Source organism: Crotalus tigris, unplaced genomic scaffold (genome assembly GCF_016545835.1).
Source record: "Crotalus tigris isolate CLP2741 ecotype Arizona unplaced genomic scaffold, ASM1654583v1 scf7180000019309.743544, whole genome shotgun sequence".
Classification (NCBI taxonomy): domain Eukaryota; kingdom Metazoa; phylum Chordata; class Lepidosauria; order Squamata; family Viperidae; genus Crotalus; species Crotalus tigris.
The window spans coordinates 600001-620199 of record NW_024097480.1 but is presented as its reverse complement, the minus strand read 5'-3'; the positions used below and the strand labels follow the sequence as shown (position 1 = coordinate 620199).

Here is a 20199-nt window from a genome sequence, read left to right as displayed (position 1 = left end):
AGAGAGAGAGAGAGAGAGAGAGAGAGAGAGAGAGAGAGAGAGAGAGAGAGAGAGAGAGAGGTGGGGGGGAGGAGAGGGGCTTTGGAAATTTTCTGCTTCTTGTAATTTCACATCTGAAAAAAATTCTAGTGTGAGCTGGTAAGGGGTTTAATGTAGTTTTAAAGTAGGAAAAAATTTCTAGGGGAAAAAAAAGGATCTTGGTCTTTCCCAACTGTGGCTCTACCCATTTCATACCTGCACCTTCCCCACTGAGACCCCTGGTCTCTCTTCAAAGCTTGAAAGAAGACCTTCAGCTCACCAACTCCCCACCTCTGGCTTTAGACAATGACCGTTGCAGGAATCCAGGTCTTTTTTGCCTGTTTTTACAATAACAAAAAGTCACCATTTCTGAAGTAGAGATATTGAAAGGATTAGCACAGAGTAGCAAAATATGCTGGGTGTGAGATGAATACTTTTCTTTCTTTCTTTCTTTCTTTCTTTCTTTCTTTCTTTCTTTCTTTCTTTCTTTCTTTCTTTCTTTCTTTCTTTCCTTCCTTCCTTCCTTCCTTCCTTCCTTCCTTCCTTCCTTCCTTCCTATCTTCCTTCCTTCTTTCTTTCTTTCTTTCTTTCTTTCTTTCTTTCTTTCTTTCTTTCTTTCTTTCTTTCTTTCTTTCTTTCTTTCTTTCTTTCTTTCCCTGTCTCTCTCTCTGTCTCTCTCCAGGGCACAAGCAAAATAAACCCACAGTCCCGCTGCGGATCCATCTCTTTTCTCTCCGTTTCCTTCTTCAGAAACTCCCTCAACAACCTCCCTGTCCAAGGTACAAATCTTTCAGCAGTTCTTCCACTTCAGTCCTGCAATCTCCATTTTCACACATTTGGTTGATGTGAGCTGCTCCCTCGCTGAATATTTTCCACATATCTAAAATAAACAAACAAAAGATTTTTTTTTTTAAAAAAGCAATGAGCAAACCCAAGAGAGAAAAGCAAATGACAGCACAGTGTGCAGGATAATTGGGGAAAAAAAAAAAAAACCCGGAGGGTCTGAACTGATGAGGAGGTTTTGTGCTTTCCTATACTTCCCTTCACCTTCCCATTCCAAAAACATCTGGCCCGTACTGGGTCATGCATCTGAAAACGTCCTGATTCCAACCTAAATAAAGAGTCCCGTGCACATAGGAAGCAATCAGTGTTGTTAACTGCAATTTTAAGTGGGTGAACGCAAACGGAATAGATAGATACTGTGCCAGGCCCATCAATGCCAAAAGGAACTTTGAAAGACGGGTGTATTTATTTTTTAAGCTAATTTAAATTCCTCATATGTTTACAGAAGAACCAGCCATCATCATCACAACATCTCCAATGTAAAATAAGCTCTCATTCCTCCTCTTTCAGCAAAAAGAATTATAGGCATAGAAGACTACTTTTCAATTCAAAAAGAAGTTTTGAGGTTTTTAAGAAGAGACTGGACAGTCACTTGTGTCATGGTTCCGACAGACGAATCTTGTCAAAAGAACTTCGAGGCATTGTTTTCCTGAAAGAATCTTTTATTCGGGAAACAAAGTATCAGCACTACATAGTTGAAGCCAAAAACTGAATTCCCCTCCCCTGGGCACAAAGTAGCAAAGCACAATTCCCTCTTCCAATTAACAGTCATAAATCACATTCCCCAATTAACTTGAAGAGTGAGCTTTCTCCCCATCTCTCCAGCCCACCAAATTTCTATTCAGCTCTGGGCGCAATAACCTTGGGTTCCCACGGCTGAGTTATTGTTGTTATGACTAACTGGACTCTCATCCACACTTCCCCTCTTAGCATCTGTTGTCAAAGCAAGAACATCTGATTTTAGCAGCATTGACAACGTGTCTGAAATGGTATAGGTTCTCCAGATCAATCTGGGGGCTGGACTAGAAGAATTCAACTAGAAGACCTCCAAGATACCTTTCAGCTCTATTCTATTTTACCGGTAAGTCTTCTATTCTAAGAATATTGAGTAAGGAGAAAAGCCTTACTGGCCCTCCTAACCCCTTGCAGCTAAAAAGTAGAAGGGAATGGCAGATCTTCCTCTAATTCAACTTTTATGTTGTTGTTGTTCAGTTGCTAAGTTGTATCTGAATCTTTGCAATCTTATGGACGACAGCACAGCACAGACTCCCCCCCCCCCCGGTCCTCCATTAGTTCCCAGGTTCTGCCCAAATTCATGTTCATTGCATTGATGACACTATCTAACCATCTCATCCTCTCCTATCTCCTTTTTCTTTTGCCTTCCATCTTTCCCAACATCAGGGTCTTCTCTTCTCACTTGGTGGCCAAAGTATTTGAGCTTCAGCTTCAGTATCTGTCCTTCTGAAGGACAGGCAGGATTGATTTCTTTTAGGATCGACTGATTCCTAAAGGAAATCAATTCAGCTCCAAAGAACCTGGGCAGAAAACTCAGATCGGTCTTCATGAATAAAGGTCTGTAGAACTTTCCTCAACCTTTCAGTCAATATTGTGCTAAAAAGTTTATTGTTATTAATAACCAATGAGATTGGCTCACATTTCCCCCCCCCCCTTAAAGTCCCATCTTGACTTTCCTTTGGCTTTTTACAGATCCTAATGACATCCTGGAGGAAGATTCAAAACTCCATCTTTGCCCACAATGAAACCATGCAGTTCAAGGAAGACCTTCCTGCCCAGTCTTCCAAGAAGGATATCTCATAGTCTTAGCCATCTTACATCTTCATCTCTTACAGATGGCAGAGCTTGAGGAAAGATCTATCTATCTATCTATCTATCTATCTATCTATCTATCTATCTATCCATCCATCCATCCATCCATCCATCATCCACCCACCCACCCACCTACCTACCTATCTATCATCCACTCACCTATCTATCTATCTATCTATCTATCTATCTATCTATCTATCCATCCATCCATCATCCACCCACCCACCCACCTACCTACCTATCTATCATCCACTCACCTATCTATCTATCTATCTATCTATCTATCTATCTATCTATCATCTATCTATCTATCTATCTATCTATCTATCTATCTATCTATCTATCTATCATCCACCTACCCACCTACCCACTACCTACCCACCTATCTATCTATCTATCTATCTATCTATCTATCCATCCATCCATCCATCCATCCATCATCCACCCACCCACCCACCTACCTACCTACCTATCATCCACTCATCTATCTATCTATCTATCTATCTATCTATCTATCTATCTATCTATCATCCACCTACCCACCTACCCACTACCTACCTATCTATCTATCTATCTATCTATCTATCTATCTATCTATCCATCCATCCATCATCCACCCACCCACCCACCTACCTACCTATCATCTATCTATCTATCTATCTATCTATCTATCTATCTATCTATCATCCATCTACCCACCTACCCACCTATCTATCTATCTATCTATCTATCTATCTATCTATCTATCTATCTATCTATCTATCTTATATCTACCTACCTACCTACCTACCTACCTACCTACCTATATAGGAGACTTCATGTGCTACCTGGTACGATGGATTTTCCCCAGACCTTGCCATGACCAATGCACCATGGCCAACTCATCACGGGACAACTTGCTGCAGCCAACTTGCCACGGGACAATTCAACAATTTATTTAAAATAAATTTTAAAAAATATTTTAATTTTTGTCATTCAACATTTCCTTTTGTCCCTCCCTTTGCATCCTTTTAAAAACGATTCTATTCCATCGTTTCTTCAATATGAGTGTAACCCTTGTCCCACAACTCTTGCACACAACGAGTTGGCTGCAGCAGGCTGTCCTGGATCCCATTTTCCCACCCCCAATTTACAGCACCCTGGAACAGACAGACAAGCCAAAGTTCATTGGTGTTGGGGGTTCGTTTTGCTTGTTTTACCAAACGTACTTTTATTGGTCAGAGACCAAAATTAAATTTCTGTCTGTCTGTCTGTCTTCTCAAAAGTTCTGAGAATGAAAAAGAAAGTGGCGGAAAAAGAGTCCCTTTTAAAGACTTGATTTTTCAGTCCAGATTCTGAGTCCCCCAACGATCATGTAAACAAATCAGAGGCCAAAAAGAATCAAGCGATTGTTTTTCTAGGATAATTGCTTGTATAAACAAACCCCTTGATTCACACTAATGAAAGGAGGAGGAGAATTTCTTCCAGAACTGCAGTCCTGGAATTTTTTAGCTACAGCCAAGTGGTAACTTGAAACCAAAAAGGTCAGCTGATTCGTTTCAAGTGCCGGTTCTTGACCATGTTACATTCCACAATTATTAAATCCAAATGTCTCTGATGAAAAGATTAAGGATACAGTCCTGCATACGTTTATCTGACAAGACAGATGTTTCATTCCAACATCAAGCCAAACTAGGGTTAATTGAATAAACCCAAAGTCACTGAGTTTGCAAACCATGGTAAGCCATAAACCAGAGTGGAGCACTCTGTGATTGACACCCTCCAACAGTTAGATTCCCCCAGAGCAGGGCTTTTCAACCTTTTCACCCATTGTACCACTTTTAGGATATGGCAACATCCGAGTACCACCAGTCACCTAGCAAGGTGTCAAAAACTTGATGACCAAAAAAAAAAAAAAAAGGAAAAAAGTGATAAAGTACAGGTAATCCTTGACTTACAACAATTCGCTTAGTGATTGTTCAAAGTTACAATGGCAGTGAAAAAAATGTCCCCCAAGCCACAGCCGAGCAAGACACCTGCCTGCCCACCTGGCCGTGCTATTCCTCCTGTCCAAGGTTTTCATTGTTGTGAGCATTTCTGTTGAGGATTGGCAGTGGGGGTGGGGTGGGGTGTTTGGTTTATATTCCTCCCCCCCCCCCGTCTGCTGGGTGGTTGCAGCAGGTTTTGGTCACTTCACATGACCCTGGGACACTGTGACCGTCATAAATATGAATCAGTTGCCAAGCATCTGAATGTAAATCACAAGACCTTGGAAATGCTTCAACATTCCAGCTGATCGGCGCTTCTTCTGGGCTCAGCAGAAGCACCAGGATCAGTGCTGCTTTTCAGCTGATTGGTACTTCTTCGTGGCTCAGCAGGAGTGCCAGGATCAGCGCCGAGCTCCAGCTGGAGCCTGGCACTGATCCTGGTGCTTCCGCTGAGCCCTGACAGTCCTGAAGAAGCGCCAATCAGCTGGAAAGCGGCACTGATCCTGGCGCTTCTGCTGAGCCCTGACAGCTCTGCAGCTCCAGCCATCTCTTGCTCAGGCTTGTGCGGTGCTGCCACCGGTTCAGCTCATTCTCCTCTCCCGCTAACACTTTTCTAGGATGGTCGCGTACCACCTGCCAGGTGCCAATGTACCACAGGTGGTACCTATACCAGTGGTTGAAAAGCCCTGCCCTAGAGTAGACAGTAAAAAAATTGAACAAATCACATCACGCGTGTTCTGTGTGACTTCAGGTTAGGTCTCAAGAAAGTCTCTGCAATTTAATTTTGACAGAAGGAACGTTAGATCCGGTGGTATGTGAGTCTAGGACTGTGTAATACACCTTACACTAAATGATTGGAATTCCAAAAATTCCAATAATAATTCCATGTGAATTATTATCTTTTTTAGCCACTGTAACTTATTTTGTAAAACATGATTAAAAAAAGCTGTTTGTTTAATGGGTGATCCTACCCTTCGACTTTGTCCACGCAGCATGTTTTACAGGATTCACCCAATTTCTGAATTTGCACAATTGACAGAACCCTAAATTGACCCAAATTTTTTGGCGGGGGGGGGGTTGTGTTTATCTGTTTGCATAACCCTCATGTCAAGGTTGACTTGCTAAGATGCTTGCTGACCTCTGTCACTACTCAAGTTGCCATAGAAACAGGGGGGAGGGGGAGCCTGGGAAAAAGAAACAGGGGTTTCAAGAAGCCATCCACGGACTGTGAGACCCAAGGCCATCAAAAGCAGGTGTCTGATGGAGAAGTGGACCGTTCCCATAACAAACAGAAAGCCTGTCATTGGGCAACGTGAACACATGGCGGGTGGGAGCTATGAAAAGCCGTTGTTAACTAACCAGAATTTCACGTGGGAACACTAGAGTTGATTTTGCTTCTTCAGGGCCCCAAAGGCCTAGCCCCAAAAGGCCTAGCCATGGTTAATGTAACCAGGTTTGGCACATGGTATGGCAGCATAGGTTATCTTATCTGTCACGACTAAGTGGATAGTGTGAAAACAGCTCGCAAGGGGTGTGTATTCGTTAAAAGCTTGATTTCGACTCACAAGACATCAAAGCAAGATTTTACTTACTCAAACTCGTCTTTGTGATCTGCACAAAATGTGGCAGTTCTCTGAATTCCTCTTTGGGCATGACCTCGATATTAAAGTGGCTCAGGAGACCTATTGCAAAGAATACAGAAGAATACAGGCAGTTAGGAACATTAGAAGAATACAGGCAGTTAGGAACAACTTTCATCTGTACACTATAGGAGCAGAGTGGCTCAAATGATTGGGAGGCTGAGCAGGAGGTTAGCTGACCTGCGTTCAAGACCCGGTTGCTGCTGTGGGGCAGGGTTGAGCTCTCGTCCTTTGCTCCAGCTCTTGCTGGGGACATAAAAGGAACCCCCCAACTGGGCATCCCCAGGGCAGTGGTGATGTCACCAGCTAATCCTTTCAACCCGGAAGCACCTCTGACATAGTGCAAAAACTGTACTCAATTCATTTTGGAGAGTGCCTTTTTTTAGTGGAAAACTCTTTAAAAAAAAAAAATCTTTCCCATAATGTAATCACTTGAGACAGCTATTCAGTGATCCAAATCTTTCTGCATCAGGAGCATTTTTACAATCCTGAAGACGCACCATGAGTGATCTGCTTCACTGCCCCTCCCACACACACACACACACAAAAACTTGATTTCCTCTCTTCCTTATGGGCTTGATCTTGGAAAAAGAAAGCATTCAGCACCTCTCTTAAAAGTCCAGGTGTAGATCTCTACTTCTGAAGTTTCATTTTTTTCCAAGGCTACTCTCTGGAGGGTTTTTCTGGAAGTGTTGACAATGGCTTCGTAAACTGGAAATGTTTCCTCACCGCAGAAATAGTCTTCATTGTCAGGGAGCTGACTTTCAATTTCTTCTGTAAAAGAAAACAAACACTAGTTTATATTTTAGGGATCTAGTCTACGTCACCTCTATTGTTGCATTTTACTCCAAAGGGAATCCCATTGTATTCAACGGGCTGTATTCTCAGGGATCACCTGCAGGTTTACAGTTCCTTTGTTATCTGAATTACTGCAATGGGCAGAAGAAATAATCTTGAGGAACAGGAGGAAGAGACACAACCAAGGCAACAGACAGATAAAAGAAATCTGAGTCTGGGACAGAAATATAATTTGAGAAAATAGCTCAGACGTGAACTGTCAAAAGTCCGACGAGCAAACCTAATGAAAGGATCTCACAAGGCAATTACTGTAAATTCCAAAAGGTAAAATTTGGTTGGATACACCATCTCGGAATTGAAGAAGCAAAACCAGCTCTGGTTTTTCCGCGCAAAAACTTGCTTAGTTAAACAATAGATTACCTTGCCCCCATCCCCCACTGTCCAATAGTAGAACTTCATTTTGTTATGGGAACAGAATAAGCAGGAGGAAGTGCAATCAGACCTAATAGAGCAGTGGTTCTCAACCTTTTTAATGCCGCGACCCCCAACCGATCGTAAGTCGAGGACTACTCAACCGGTCGTAAGTTGAGGACTACTCAACTGGTACAGCACCATTTGCAGAATGGGACTTTTGGCGGGCTCAGCAGGGCAGAGAAAGCCTGGACAATTCCTATTGGCTTTTGAAAGCCAATAGAATTAGACTCTATTCAAGAAAGTCTATTCTATTGGCTTTCAAAAGCCAATAGAATAAAAGGGAGTAGCACAGCTAAGGAAAAGGGGGAAAAAAATGGCAGACTGCGTTGTTTGGCGACCCCCGTGAAATGGTCGTTCGACCCCAAATGGGGTCCCGACCCACAGGTTGAGAACCACTGTAATAGAATATCAGAATTGGAAGGGACCTTGGAGGTCTTCTAGTAGTCCAATCCTGGTCAAGCAGAAGACCCCATTCCAGACAAGTAGCTGTCCAGTCTCTTTTTATAAACCCCCAGTAATGGAGCACCCACAGCTTTTTTCCCCCCAAATTTTATTTATAATACAGTTAAAAACAAACAAGCATTGGATTTAACGTGACATTCCAGTATCTACATTCTTATCAGATTATTCCACTTTTTACAATCAATTCTTCATCTCTACATATACATCTAAGTTTAATGTACAATACTTGTTCTAAAATAACATATCTTTCTATCTTAACATTCATGTTTAATCCCAACCATCCTCTTCGAATTCCTCCAGCGGTAAAATTTATCCCAGGTTTCATAATAAACTGATCCACATTTGTCTTTTAATATCATTGTGAGCCTGTCCATTTCCGCACATGCTAATATTTTAGGTATTAACTCTTGACTGGTGGACTTCAAGGCTGGCTGGGGAATTCTGGGAGTTGAAGTCCACATGTCTTAAATTTACCAAGGTTGGACATCCCTGCTTTAGACCTCCAATAAGGGACAGGAAAATCTCAGCAAGAGAGAGAAAATTATATGTAGGGGTATCTCCAGCCGCTTGCTTACACCCCAAAACTCTTTCTGTCTTATCCACCATGTATCCTCTACAACTCAAGGAAACATTGTCCACCTACCTGGACAAACTTTGCAGCATTTCCCTTCGATTTTCTTTGGCTCTTCACAGGGATACTGATGGGGACACTTGATGGTTTTACATTCTGGCTTAGTGCCGTTGCAAGTACACAAGACGCACTCCACAATGCCATATATCCGGAGAAAGGGGTGCCAGGTTTCCCCCTGGGAGTAGGTTTTTCCATTTGAAATGCACACTAGAATAAAGAATGGATGGGGAAATGGATGTAAATTTTAGATATAAGAAACAGAGATTTAGTGGCCACAATATTTCATTCTATGGCTGTTTCTCTCACTAGCAACAGAATAACAGAGTTGGAAGGGACTTTGGAGGTCTTCTAGTCCAACCCCCTGCTCAAGCAGGAGCCCCTATTCTGAAAAAACGGCTGTCCAATCTCTTCTTGAAAACCTTCAGTGTTGGAGCACCCACAACTTCTGAAGGCCAGCCATTCCATTGGTTAATTGTTCTCACTGTCAGGAAGTTTTTCCTTAGTTCTAGGTTGCTTCTCTCCTTGATTAGTTTCCATCCACTATTTCTTGTCTTGCCTTCTGGTGTTTTGGAAAATAGGCTGCCCCCCCTCTCCTTTGTGGCTTGCAACATCTTAGTGACTTAGACCAGGGCTTTTCAACCTTTTGACCCATTTTTTCCCACTTTTAGGATATGGCAACATCTGAGTACCACCAGTCACCTAGCAAGCAGTCAAAAACTTGATGACCAAAAAAAAAAAAAAAAAAGAGAGGAAAAAAGTGTTGAAGTACAGGTAGTCCTTGACTTACAACAGTTCGCTTAGTGACTGCTTGAAATTACAATGGCACTGAAAAAAATGCCCCCCAAGTCACAGCTGAGCAAGACACCTGCCTGCCCACCCAGAGGTGCTCTTCCTCCTGTCCAATGTTTTCATTGTTGTGAGCATTTCTGTTGAGGATTGGCAGCGAGGGTGGGGTGGGGGGCTGTTTGGTTTTTATTCCCCCCATCTGCTGGGTGGTTGCAGCAGGTTTTGGTCACTTCACATGACCCTGGGACACTGTGACCGTCATAAATATGAATCAGTTGCCAAGCATCTGAATGTAAATCACAAGACCCTGGAGAGGCTGCAACATTCCAGCTGATCGGTGCTTCTTCTGGCTCAGCAGAAGCACCAGGATCAGCGCCGAGCTCCAGCTGGAGCCTGGCGCTGATCCAGATGCTTCCGCTGAGCCTTGACAGCCCTGTAGCTCCAGCCATCTCTCGCTCAGGCTTGTGCGGTGCTTCCACCGGTTCAGCTCATTCCCCTCCCCCGCTACCACTTTTCTAGGATGGTCGCGTACCACCTGCCAGGTGCCAATGTACCACAGGTGGTACCTGAACCACTGGTTGAAAAGCCTTGACTTACAACATCTTCCCAGCCTCAGCCATATATAATTATGGTGCTCTGAAGCCTGCCCAGGTTACGTCTATGGAGATTCTCAATCCAGGTCATGGTTGTCCCAAAAGTACTTTTTCCAGAAGGCAACTGGGCTTGCTTTGTGAACGGAAGAAACTTCTTGTCTGAAAAGTGAAATGTTTTCAAAGAAAAAAAAATGTCCAATTGCTTTTTGGAAAAAAGCACCTTTGGGACTGCCCGCCTTACAATTATTAGTGCACCTCAATGGTTGGATGACTCTAGAACAGTGGTTCTCAACCTTTTTAATGCTGCGACTCCCCAACCAGTCGTAAGTCGACGACTACTCAACTGGTGCAGCACCATTTGCAGAATGGGACTTTTGGCGGGCTCAGCAGGGCAGAGACAGCCTGGACAATTCCTATTGGCTTTCAAAAGCCAATAGAATAAAAGGGAGTAGCACAGTTAAGGGAAAGGGGGAAAAAATGGCGGACTGCGTTGTTTGGTGACCCCGTGAAATGGTCGTTCGACCCCAAATGGGGTCCCGACCCACAGGTTGAGAACCACTGCTCTAGAAGATGTTCTACATTGCTAGTAAGATACCCAGATGTTGTAAACTCAGTCTGTGATGTATCACGTATCATGGAACAGGTCTAAATGCAGAATAAGCTAGGGGTGCCATTGCATGGCAAGAAACCTAAACACAGTGACACCTGAATCCAGAAAAAAATTTGAATCTGGGGAAAATGTGTGTCAAAATCTAGAGGTGGGTTGTTCACTGGTACAAAGAATATCCAGTGGGAAAACTCCAAGAGACCAGATAATTAAAGAAAAGCCTCGCAATAATTTTGTTCCCATTTGGGAAGAAGGGAGAAGTTGCCTGGCTAGACTTCTCCAATCCTATGGCCTTTGGGGACCTTTTGACAGACTGCCAAGCAATCAGAAGAACATGGCTAAAAGGGACATCTCTGTACCTTGTCCAACTTTCTGTTGGTTGTTAAGGATGATGTGTACAGTGGTACCGGATCTTTGTGAAGTATTTGGCAGATATCTGTAGTTAGCTCCACCCGGATGATATTGTAGGAGGTCGTTGGCTAGCCTAGGACTGCTGTTTGAGGACTCGGGTTGGGAGGGAGGAGAATGCCTCTGGACAAAAGAGAAAGGAGAGGTAACTTGTGAAAACAAAGTAGAATAACAGAATAACAGAGTTGGAAGGCACCTTGGAGGTCCTAGTCCATGGGTCAGCAACCCGTGGCTCCGGAGCTACATGTGGCTGTTTGAGCCTTCTCCTGCGGCTCCTAGTCTCCTCTGCCATTTGCAGAGAGAGAGAGAGAGAGAGAGAGAGAGAGGGAGAGAGGGAGAGAGAGAGAGAGAGAGAGAGAGAGAGAGAGAAGGGAGAGAGAGAGGGAGGCACCTGCGCTTCCCTTCTCTCTCTCTCTCTCTTTCTCTCTCTCTTTCTCTCTCTCTCTCTCTCTCACACACACACACACACACAACACACACACTGAGTGGGGAAAGAGGCCTGGCAGACCAAGGGCAGGAAAGAGCCAGGCCAATAAGAATGTGTGTTGAAGAACAGCGTGAAACCAGCTTGCCAGGTGAGCAGAAGATCGGAGAGAGGGAGGGGGGAGAGAGGAAAGAGAAAGAGAGAGAGAGAGAGAGAAAAGAGAGAGAGAGAGTGGGAGAGAGAGGGAGAGGAGAGAGAGAGAGAGAGAGAGAGAAAGAGAATTTATGCACAGCACCCTCCATTTCTTTTTAATTAAACTCTTCAATCAACGCCCCCTCCGGCGTGCATGTGTGTGCGCGTGAGTTTTGCAGCTCCCAGTGTTTTCTTTTCTGTGGTAAACGGGTCCAAGTGGCTCTTTGAGTGTTTATGGTTGCTGACCCCTGTTCAATCCAACCCGCCCTGCTCAGGCAGGAAACCCCTATACCATTTCAGACCAATGGTTGACCAATCTCTTCTTAAAAACTTCCAGTGTTGGAGCATTTAGAAAGGGGGTTTATAACTGGGGTTATGAAGCTGGGCATATAATTTCTCATTTACTCTTGCCCAGGAGCTCCAGACAGTGTGACATTCCCTGGGATTTTTCATATTCAAGAAACTGCAGAACATCCACTAATTAACCTAAGAACCTTCCCTCTTCCCAAACAGCTGGACTGAATGGCGGCTTCCGGTTACATTTTGTTTTTTTCTAAGCCACAGAATCTAGGGGCCAAGTTACATCATTGAATCTATCTCCATCCCAAAAACAGATTTATTTATTTTTTTGAAGTAGACAGAAGAAGCCAATTACAAAACTGGGAAAATCCTGTCTTACAACCTGAGGTGACATTACTGTAGACTACTATAAAAAGGGCTGATAGCCCCAAGCCTTAATAATTATACAATTAAAAGGTTTGCATTTAGTTATTTGCATTGAACCAAAATTCCTAACAATTAGTTATGCTGGACTGAAAGCCCGACAGTTCAGTTTCCTAACACAGACATCAGAAACAAGGCAAAATAAGTTTTCTGAAATCTATCTATCTATCTATCTATCTATCTATCTATCTATCTATCTATCTATCTATCTACCTACCTACCTACCTACCTACCTACCTACCTACCTACCTACCTACCTACCTACCTACCTATCTATCTATCTATCTATCTATCTATCTATCTATCTATCTATCTATCTATCTATCTATCTATCTATCTATCTTGGATTAAATTCTAGCTTGTTTGCATTACAGTTACTTATAGGCAATGTCGGTTACATGGCTGGGGACCAGGTTATCTGAGGGACCATCTCTTGCTGGTCACATCCACCCGACCCACTAGAGCGGGGAGGCAAGGAATGTTGTGGGTCCCATCCCCTTAAGAGATGCATCTGATAGGACCCAGAAGAAGGGCCTTCTCCGTGGTGGCTCCCTCTCTCTGGAACACCAACCCTCAAGAAATTAGAGTAGCCCCCACTCTGACACTCTTCAGGGAAGGCCCTGAAGACCCCCAGACCAGGATGGGGCCCATTAAATGGCTGGTATGAATGTGTGTTGTTGGGGTGGGGAGGTTATTATTTTGTTATTTTTTATTATTTTTATTTCTTTTATATTTTTATTTCCTGTAAGCCACCTTGAGTAGACGTGAGCAAGTAGATGGCAATATACATTTTCAAAATAGATAGATAGGTAGGTAGGTAAAGATAGATAGATAGATAGATAGATAGATAGATAGATAGATGATGGATGGATGGGTGGGTAGGTAGGTAGATAGCTAGATAGGTAGATAGATAGATAGATAGATAGATAGATAGATAGATAGATAGATAGATAGATGGGTGGGTGGGTGGGTGGGTGGGTGGGTGGGTGGGTGGGTGGGTAGGTAGGTAGGTAGGTGGATGGATAGATGGATGGATGGACGGATGGGTGGATGTTAGGAGAAGATAAGTGCTAAATAGGTTAGTGGAATGAAGAAAGACAGAAAATTTGCAAAATAGAATCAAGAGCAGTGGGAATAATTCTAGTGAAGTCAGAAACATGCAAAAAATAATATTTAATTCATCATGTGGATCTCTCGGTTGCTAAAGATATCTGAAAAACATTTTTTCCCCCTGCAACAGAATCCTGCCAGGTTCTCATGTTGAAAAAAAACCACACCCAGATCTCAGTTATAATAATTTTGTCTGGGATGTGCCTTCCCCCCAATGAAAATGCTGCTGAGACAAGTTGACTTACAACTTCACGGTTGGCTGGCTGAAGAAGGAAGTCATCATCCAGGTCTCCCAGTGACTCTTCATCTGCACAAGAGACAACGGTGTCAAAAAAAAAAAAAAAAAATCCTGGGCACCATTTGTGATTGAGCACTTGCCAAAGGAAGAATGGGGAGGAATAAAAACACAACTGGCTAGCCCAATGAAGTCTATCTGGCAAGGGGTAAATCTGTTTATTCCCAGAAACCATTTGGCTATGGCTTCACCCAAAATGTCCATAACGTTCTGATGGAATCTAAGAAGTCCAAGCAAATTTGCCTTTCAATAATATTGAAAGTTCAACTCTTTTTATTGGGTATAACCACAGATAAATATGATAAGGGAATAGTTTATTTGATGTTGCACATCTTGACTGCTGCTAGACTGGCTTTTGCACAAAAATGGAAGAACAAAGAAACTCCCAGAGATGAAGAGATACTGCCTAAAATACTATCTTGTGCTGAAATGGACAGGCTTACGATGGAATTGAAAGATAAAAGCGGATCAGAATATTTTGAAATCTGGGATAAATTGTACCATTGGTGGAAATCGAGGAGGACTGTTGGGGTTATAGATTAGCGATAAGATGGAAATATATATATATATTCTTAGGTTAGCAAATAGAGAAAATGTATTTAGTATTGTATAAAAAGTTTATATATATTCATAGAGATAAAGAATTGAATTTAAGAGGAGAAATAACTTGATAGAAATGTTCAAACTGGAATGTTACGTCATGTCCAATGTTTTCTTTTTTCTTTTAATTGTATTATAAATAAAAAAACCTTTTAAATAAAAAAAATATTGAAAGTTCAACAGACGTCTTACTCACAATACGCAAGTTTATCTCTCAACGTTCTCAAATGTATTATACAAGGCTTACAAGGATGGAGAAGTTAATTTATTTTGGCTTTGACCAGGAAGTCAAGCTGCCATTCGTGACCCCATTTTATTGGGAAATGCAGTTGTGATTCAAGTTGTGATGCAGTTGTGATTCAACACCCATTCATTGACCGGTTTTCCTCCTTCAGTAGTTTTTCTCTCTCTGTAGTAGTGTTCGTAGGAAAAGACCCCAAATTAATCTTCCCTGAGAACTAGTTTGCTGTTATGGTTAAAGAAAGCAGGCTAGATCCCAGGAAAGCATGAGTTCTAGTCCTGCCTTGGGCATGAAGCCATGTCAGTGATCTTGGGCCAGCCACTCCCTCTCAGCCCTAGGAAGAAGAGAATGGCAAATTACTTCTGAAAAAATATTGCCAAGAAAAGTGCAGGGACTTGTCCAGGTAAGTACCATCAGTGAAAACTGACCCAGAGGAATCAAATATATATTACTCTTCCTTAATTAATGTTAGATATCAATATTAATATAGCAATGTAGCCATATAGTAGTGTATTACATTAAGATATAATCATTATATTTTAATCCATTCTCAGATGTTTTTTTGCACAGGAAAGACAGTTCAAGAGTGTCTTTTACCTGTTAATAAATTGGAAAGTGTGACTTAGTTGCTCACCAGGAAAAGTCCTAAAACAATTTGCCCTCTGAGTGTGTAACCTTTTGGTTAAGCCCTCAAGAGTTTTACTACTATGTTCTCTGAACCTGAATCCAAAATATAAGGCACAAGACACAGAGGACCCCTGGATGCAACCATAGTGGTAGCAATAGCATTTAGGCCAGGGGTCTCCAAACTTGGCAACTATAAGACTTGTGGACTTCAACTCCCAGAACTCCTCAGCCAGCCAGCGCTGAGGAATTCTGGGAGTTGAAGTCCACAAGTCTTAAAGTTGCTAAGTTTGAAGACCCCCTGATTTAGGCTTATATACTGCCTTATAGTACTTCACAGTCCTTTACAGCAGTCTCTAAGTGGTTTACAGTGTCAGCATATTGTCCCTAACAATCTGGGCCCCCATTTTATCAACCTCAGAAGGATGAAAGGCTGAGCTAATTTTGAGCTGATCAGGATCAAACTGGCTGTGGGCAGAGTTTGCCTGCAATACTGCACTTGAACCACTGCGCCACCAGGCCTCCGAATAATGATAATGTGGTCATGACGTTGGTGCTGGTGATACTACTTACCTTTGCAAACTTGACAGCAAGAGTCAGACACGGAGACGGGAGAAGCGCAAGTTAATTTGGGACAGGTCTTCAAGGCACAGTATACCTCTCCTTCCTGCAGTAAAACATCAAACCAAAATCAAACTGGGTTGTGACTTACAACAAAGCAATGCAAGGTCCATTTTCTTTCTTTCTTTCTTTCTTTCTTTCTTTCTTTCTTTCTTTCTTTCTTTCTTTCTTTCCTTTCTTTCTTTCTTCCTTCCCTTCCCTTCCCTTCCCTTCCAGTCATTCTTTCCTTTCCTTTCCTTTCCCTTCCTTCCTTCCTTCCTTCCTTCCCTTTCCTTTCCTCTTTTCTTCCTTCCTTCCTTCCTTCCTTCCTTCCTTCCTTCCTTCCTTCCTTCCTTCCTTCCTTCCTTCCCTTCCCTTCCCTTTCCTTCCCTTCCCTTCCCTTCCAGTCATTCTTTCCTTCCTTTCCTTTCCTTTCCTTTCCTTTCCCTTCCTTCCTTTTCCTTTTTCTCTTTCTTTCTTTCTTTCTTTCTTTCTTTCTTTCTTTCTTTCTTTCTCTCTCTCTCTCTCTCTCTCTCTCTCTCTCTCTCTCTCTCTCTTTCTTTTCTTTCTTTTTTGGAAGTGTTTTAAACTGCAGTGAAGGTTAACAGGATCAACAAGCTCTCCAAAAGATTGGAGGTTCCCCAGAAGAGAATCTTCTTGACTTCTTTTATCAGGAGACACAAAAAAACACATCCTTTGAAATCTCTCCAGCCGCAGGGCAAAAAACAGCGAAGTGAAACTACTCAAGTATCCTATCTGTATAGCTTTCAAACTGTATTTGGGGAAGTTTGATGCTCCTGGGAAGTTAATCCAAGGTTCCAGGGTGGCAGAATGGATTCCTTGGTTGGAACAACAAAAGAGAAGTCCCTTGTTCCAAAATCAGAGCTAGAAATATGCACCAATATTTATTCTTCTCTTGAGTCTTGATGGCCAAAATGTGAACTTGTTGAAGCTCAGAGAGCACCAAGGACCCCACAGTTCAACCCTGAGCTGCAAATATTCTCTTACATCAAAGCCATTTGTGCCGGGTGGAAGCCGGGCCTTCACTTACAGAACAACTGCACTGCTCACACTGATCGGGTTGTTTGTCTTTGAAGATTCCTTCTATGACAAACATCTCCTCATGTTGGTAAATGATCCCGCTGTAATTGCAGGGCTTGCCAATGGTTCTGAAGTTGATGGCAGCAACGGGTTCCTCTGGAAAAAGAGAACAGCCGATGGGAAGAAAGTATTAACGCAACCAAACTCAACCAAGAGGCTCAAACAGGACGGATTAAAAAGGGTAAATATACTGCATGTGCCCCAGGATAATCTTGCAGGATCCCGTCTGGTTGGTCATTGGGACGAGAGATTGAGCCTTCTGAGCTTTCAGACTCATGCTGAAGCCCATCCTTAGGGAATAGAATAGAATAGAAATATAGAATGGAAAGGAATGGAATAGAATGGAATGGAATGGAATAGAATAGAATAGAATAGAATAGAATAGAATAGAATAGAATAGAATATATGGAATAGAATAGAATAGAATAGAATAGAATAGAATAGAATAGAAAATGCGGAATAGAATAGAATAGAATAGAATAGAATAGAATTAGAATAGAATAGAAATAGAATAGAAATAGAATAGAATATAGAATAGAGTAGAGTAGAATAGAATAGAATAGAATAGAATAGAAATAGAATAGAAATATAATAGAATATAGAATAGAATATAGAGTAGAATAAAATAGAAATAGAATAGAATAGAATATAGAATAGAGTAGAATATAGACTAGACTAGAAAATAGACTAGAATATAGAATAGAATAGACTAGAATATAGATTAGACTAGACTAGACTAGACTAGAATAGGAGCTGGAAGGGAGCTTGGAGTTCTTCTAGTCCAGCCCCCTGCTCAAGAAGGAGTGTGTGATTTGGGTTATTTAAGCATAGTATTTATGTGGTGTCTGGTTGTGTGTGGCTTTTTTTTGTTGTTGTTGATTGGGGTGTTGATGGCGGGCTATTAACTCATTGGCTGTTGTTTCCTTGTGCTGACAAGTCTTCGGCTTCTAAGTACCTGATAAGCTGGAGTAGCCCAAAGCACACCTTCTGCAGAGAGACATTTCAGTTGCAGCACAAGTCCAAAAGCTCAGAAGACTAAACCTCTGGTCCCGGTGACCGACCCAGATTGGATCCTGCAGATAAAAAGGGTCTTCAACCTTCACGGCAAATGGCTGAACTAGTGGTCTTGCTAGGCATTTTTATTCGCACAGCCAAGTGGATGTGTAGGCCGGCATTTCCCAACCTTAGCAACTCTAAGACTTGTGGACTTCAACTCCCAGAATTCCCCATTCATCCATCTCAATTCTGGGAGTTGAAGTCCAAAGGCTTTAAAGTTTCCAAGGCTGGACACTCCCTTTTTAGAGACCATGATTTAAATGCTTTAGGGACATTTCTCTCTTAGCTTCACCCAATATTTCTTTTCCTTGCCCCTATACTGTTTCCCCCCCCCAGTATTCTTTTTTTTAATATTTAATTTTTACTAAACATTTTTCATAGCAATAAACATGGAATATCTAAAGCAAGAAGAAAAAGAAAAATACGAAGCAAATAGATTGTAGAATGAGATGCGAATAAATGAAAGAAAAAAAATTATATAAAGAAGCCGTTTCTGATCTGTTAAGAGTTACAATTTTATCCTCATTCGTCCCTCGTTAAATTACCTAACTCTCTTCTTTCCATATTCAACCCTTTTCCATCCGCAAACCCATAAATCGCCAGTTTATTTTTTTTTCTATTTTTAGCACCCATGTTATTTGGGCATGCAGAGACTTAGTTGAGTTTGCAAAGACTGTCTCATTTTGTCTTCCTACCGGATTGATGGGTGGCTGAAGCCTTTTTAGGTTCGCATTGTCACACAGCATAAAAAAAAGAGACGCTTTTGAATTATGAATTATTTTACTACTGAAGAGCGTAGGCTGATTTTTCTCCCTTGGTTCTCTTTTCATTTGGGAAGCTGGCCACCCAACCAAAGCAGCACGAGGTTTCAGATCATGGGCAAATGAATTCAACAGCCCCATCTCAAGACCTTTGAAACTAATTTATGTTGGCACGCTGCTACCTCAGGGCTTTGAATAGCTTTTGATGAATGTGGGGGGAAAGGAACTGCTAGGATCTCTACACTGTGCTACGTGCATGAAATCCAACACATTAGGGTCTTATATTCATGTGTAACTCCCTAACGCCAGAAAGCACATTTTGATATTGAAATATCCTCCGAGTGTTTTAACAACACTCTATTTTTAGAAAGGGGAGGGCAGAAAGAGAGAGGGAAGCACTACATATATTAATCGGGGCTGAAGGATAAACACTTGATCTTGGGTTGGTGGGAAAAATGGGGGTCATAACTGTAGCAAATGCTTACATAATCATGACATTCCCCACAACCCCTGAAACCCCATGTCAAGGGCTAAATTCTACATCAATGTGTCGATGAAGATTCTCAATCATACAGGTACAGTTATCTGAAGGTTGTCTGAATTTTGTGGTTAGTTTGAGAGATGTTTCATTGTCCATCCAGGCAGCTTCCTCAGTCAGAACAAGGCAGTTAACATACATTCTTTTAACATTCATGTATAAGATACTTTTAATAAAATGAAATAAATACATACACATGACTTTTGGTGTTGCTCGCCCATTTCCCCTTTCACCGTATCCACACTCCTTCTTCTCTACCTTCTTTCTCCCTTTCTTCTCTTCCCTATTTCCGTCTTCTTCCTCTCCTCTTCTCTTTCCTTCACCACTCTCCTCCCCTTGCTCCCCACTTCTCCTCTTCTCCTCCAACCTTCCTACTTCCTTCTCCCCTCCTTTACTCTTTTCTCTCTCCTCTCCTTTCTTCCCTCTCATCCCTCTTCAGATACAATTCAGGGGTAATGTCTGAGCAACTCCTCTCTCCAAATTTCCCTATCTGTATTATATATAAGATTAATTTTCTCTTACATTAATACTTCTATTTATCTAACCTTCTCGGTATATACTTCTATGAATATAAATTTACTCTCGTTTCTCTTCAGATCGTATAAATCAGTGTTTCCCAAACTTGACAATTTTAAGGCATGTGGACTTCAACTCCCAGAATTCCACAGCCAGCAATGCTGGCTGTGGAATTCTGGGAGTTGAAGTCCACATGCCTTAAAATTGTCAAGTTTGGGAAACACTGGTATAAATCTATCACCCACAACTTCTGAAGGCAAGCTGTTCCATTGCTTGACTGACGACTGATCATTACTAACTGATCATCCAATTGGTTGATTAGTCGAGTGGCAATGATTCAACTTTCAGACCACCTTTCTACACT

At 42.0% G+C, this 20199-nt stretch overlaps 1 protein-coding gene across 2 annotated transcripts in view; it reads right to left on the bottom strand.

The window, feature by feature from the left end:
- Nucleotides 1-620: 620 nt before the first annotated feature.
- CHRDL1 (chordin like 1) overlaps nucleotides 621-20199 on the bottom strand; it is a 37427-nt gene continuing 17848 nt past the window's right edge. Inside the window, exons 1-9 of one of the 2 annotated variants that reach the window (XM_039361602.1) lie at nucleotides 17920-17998; nucleotides 16915-17060; nucleotides 15837-15930; nucleotides 13749-13810; nucleotides 11006-11177; nucleotides 8673-8867; nucleotides 6902-7069; nucleotides 6248-6337; nucleotides 621-898 (exon numbers count right to left, since the gene is read on the bottom strand). In XM_039361602.1, the coding sequence (XP_039217536.1) occupies nucleotides 777-898; nucleotides 6248-6337; nucleotides 6902-7069; nucleotides 8673-8867; nucleotides 11006-11177; nucleotides 13749-13810; nucleotides 15837-15930; nucleotides 16915-17060; nucleotides 17920-17965 (1095 nt within the window). In that variant the 5' untranslated portion in view covers nucleotides 17966-17998 and the 3' untranslated portion in view covers nucleotides 621-776. Of the gene's footprint in view, nucleotides 899-6247; nucleotides 6338-6901; nucleotides 7070-8672; nucleotides 8868-11005; nucleotides 11178-13748; nucleotides 13811-15836; nucleotides 15931-16914; nucleotides 17061-17919; nucleotides 17999-20199 lie in introns of those variants that run through there. The other variant, XM_039361601.1, reaches the window with a different exon arrangement.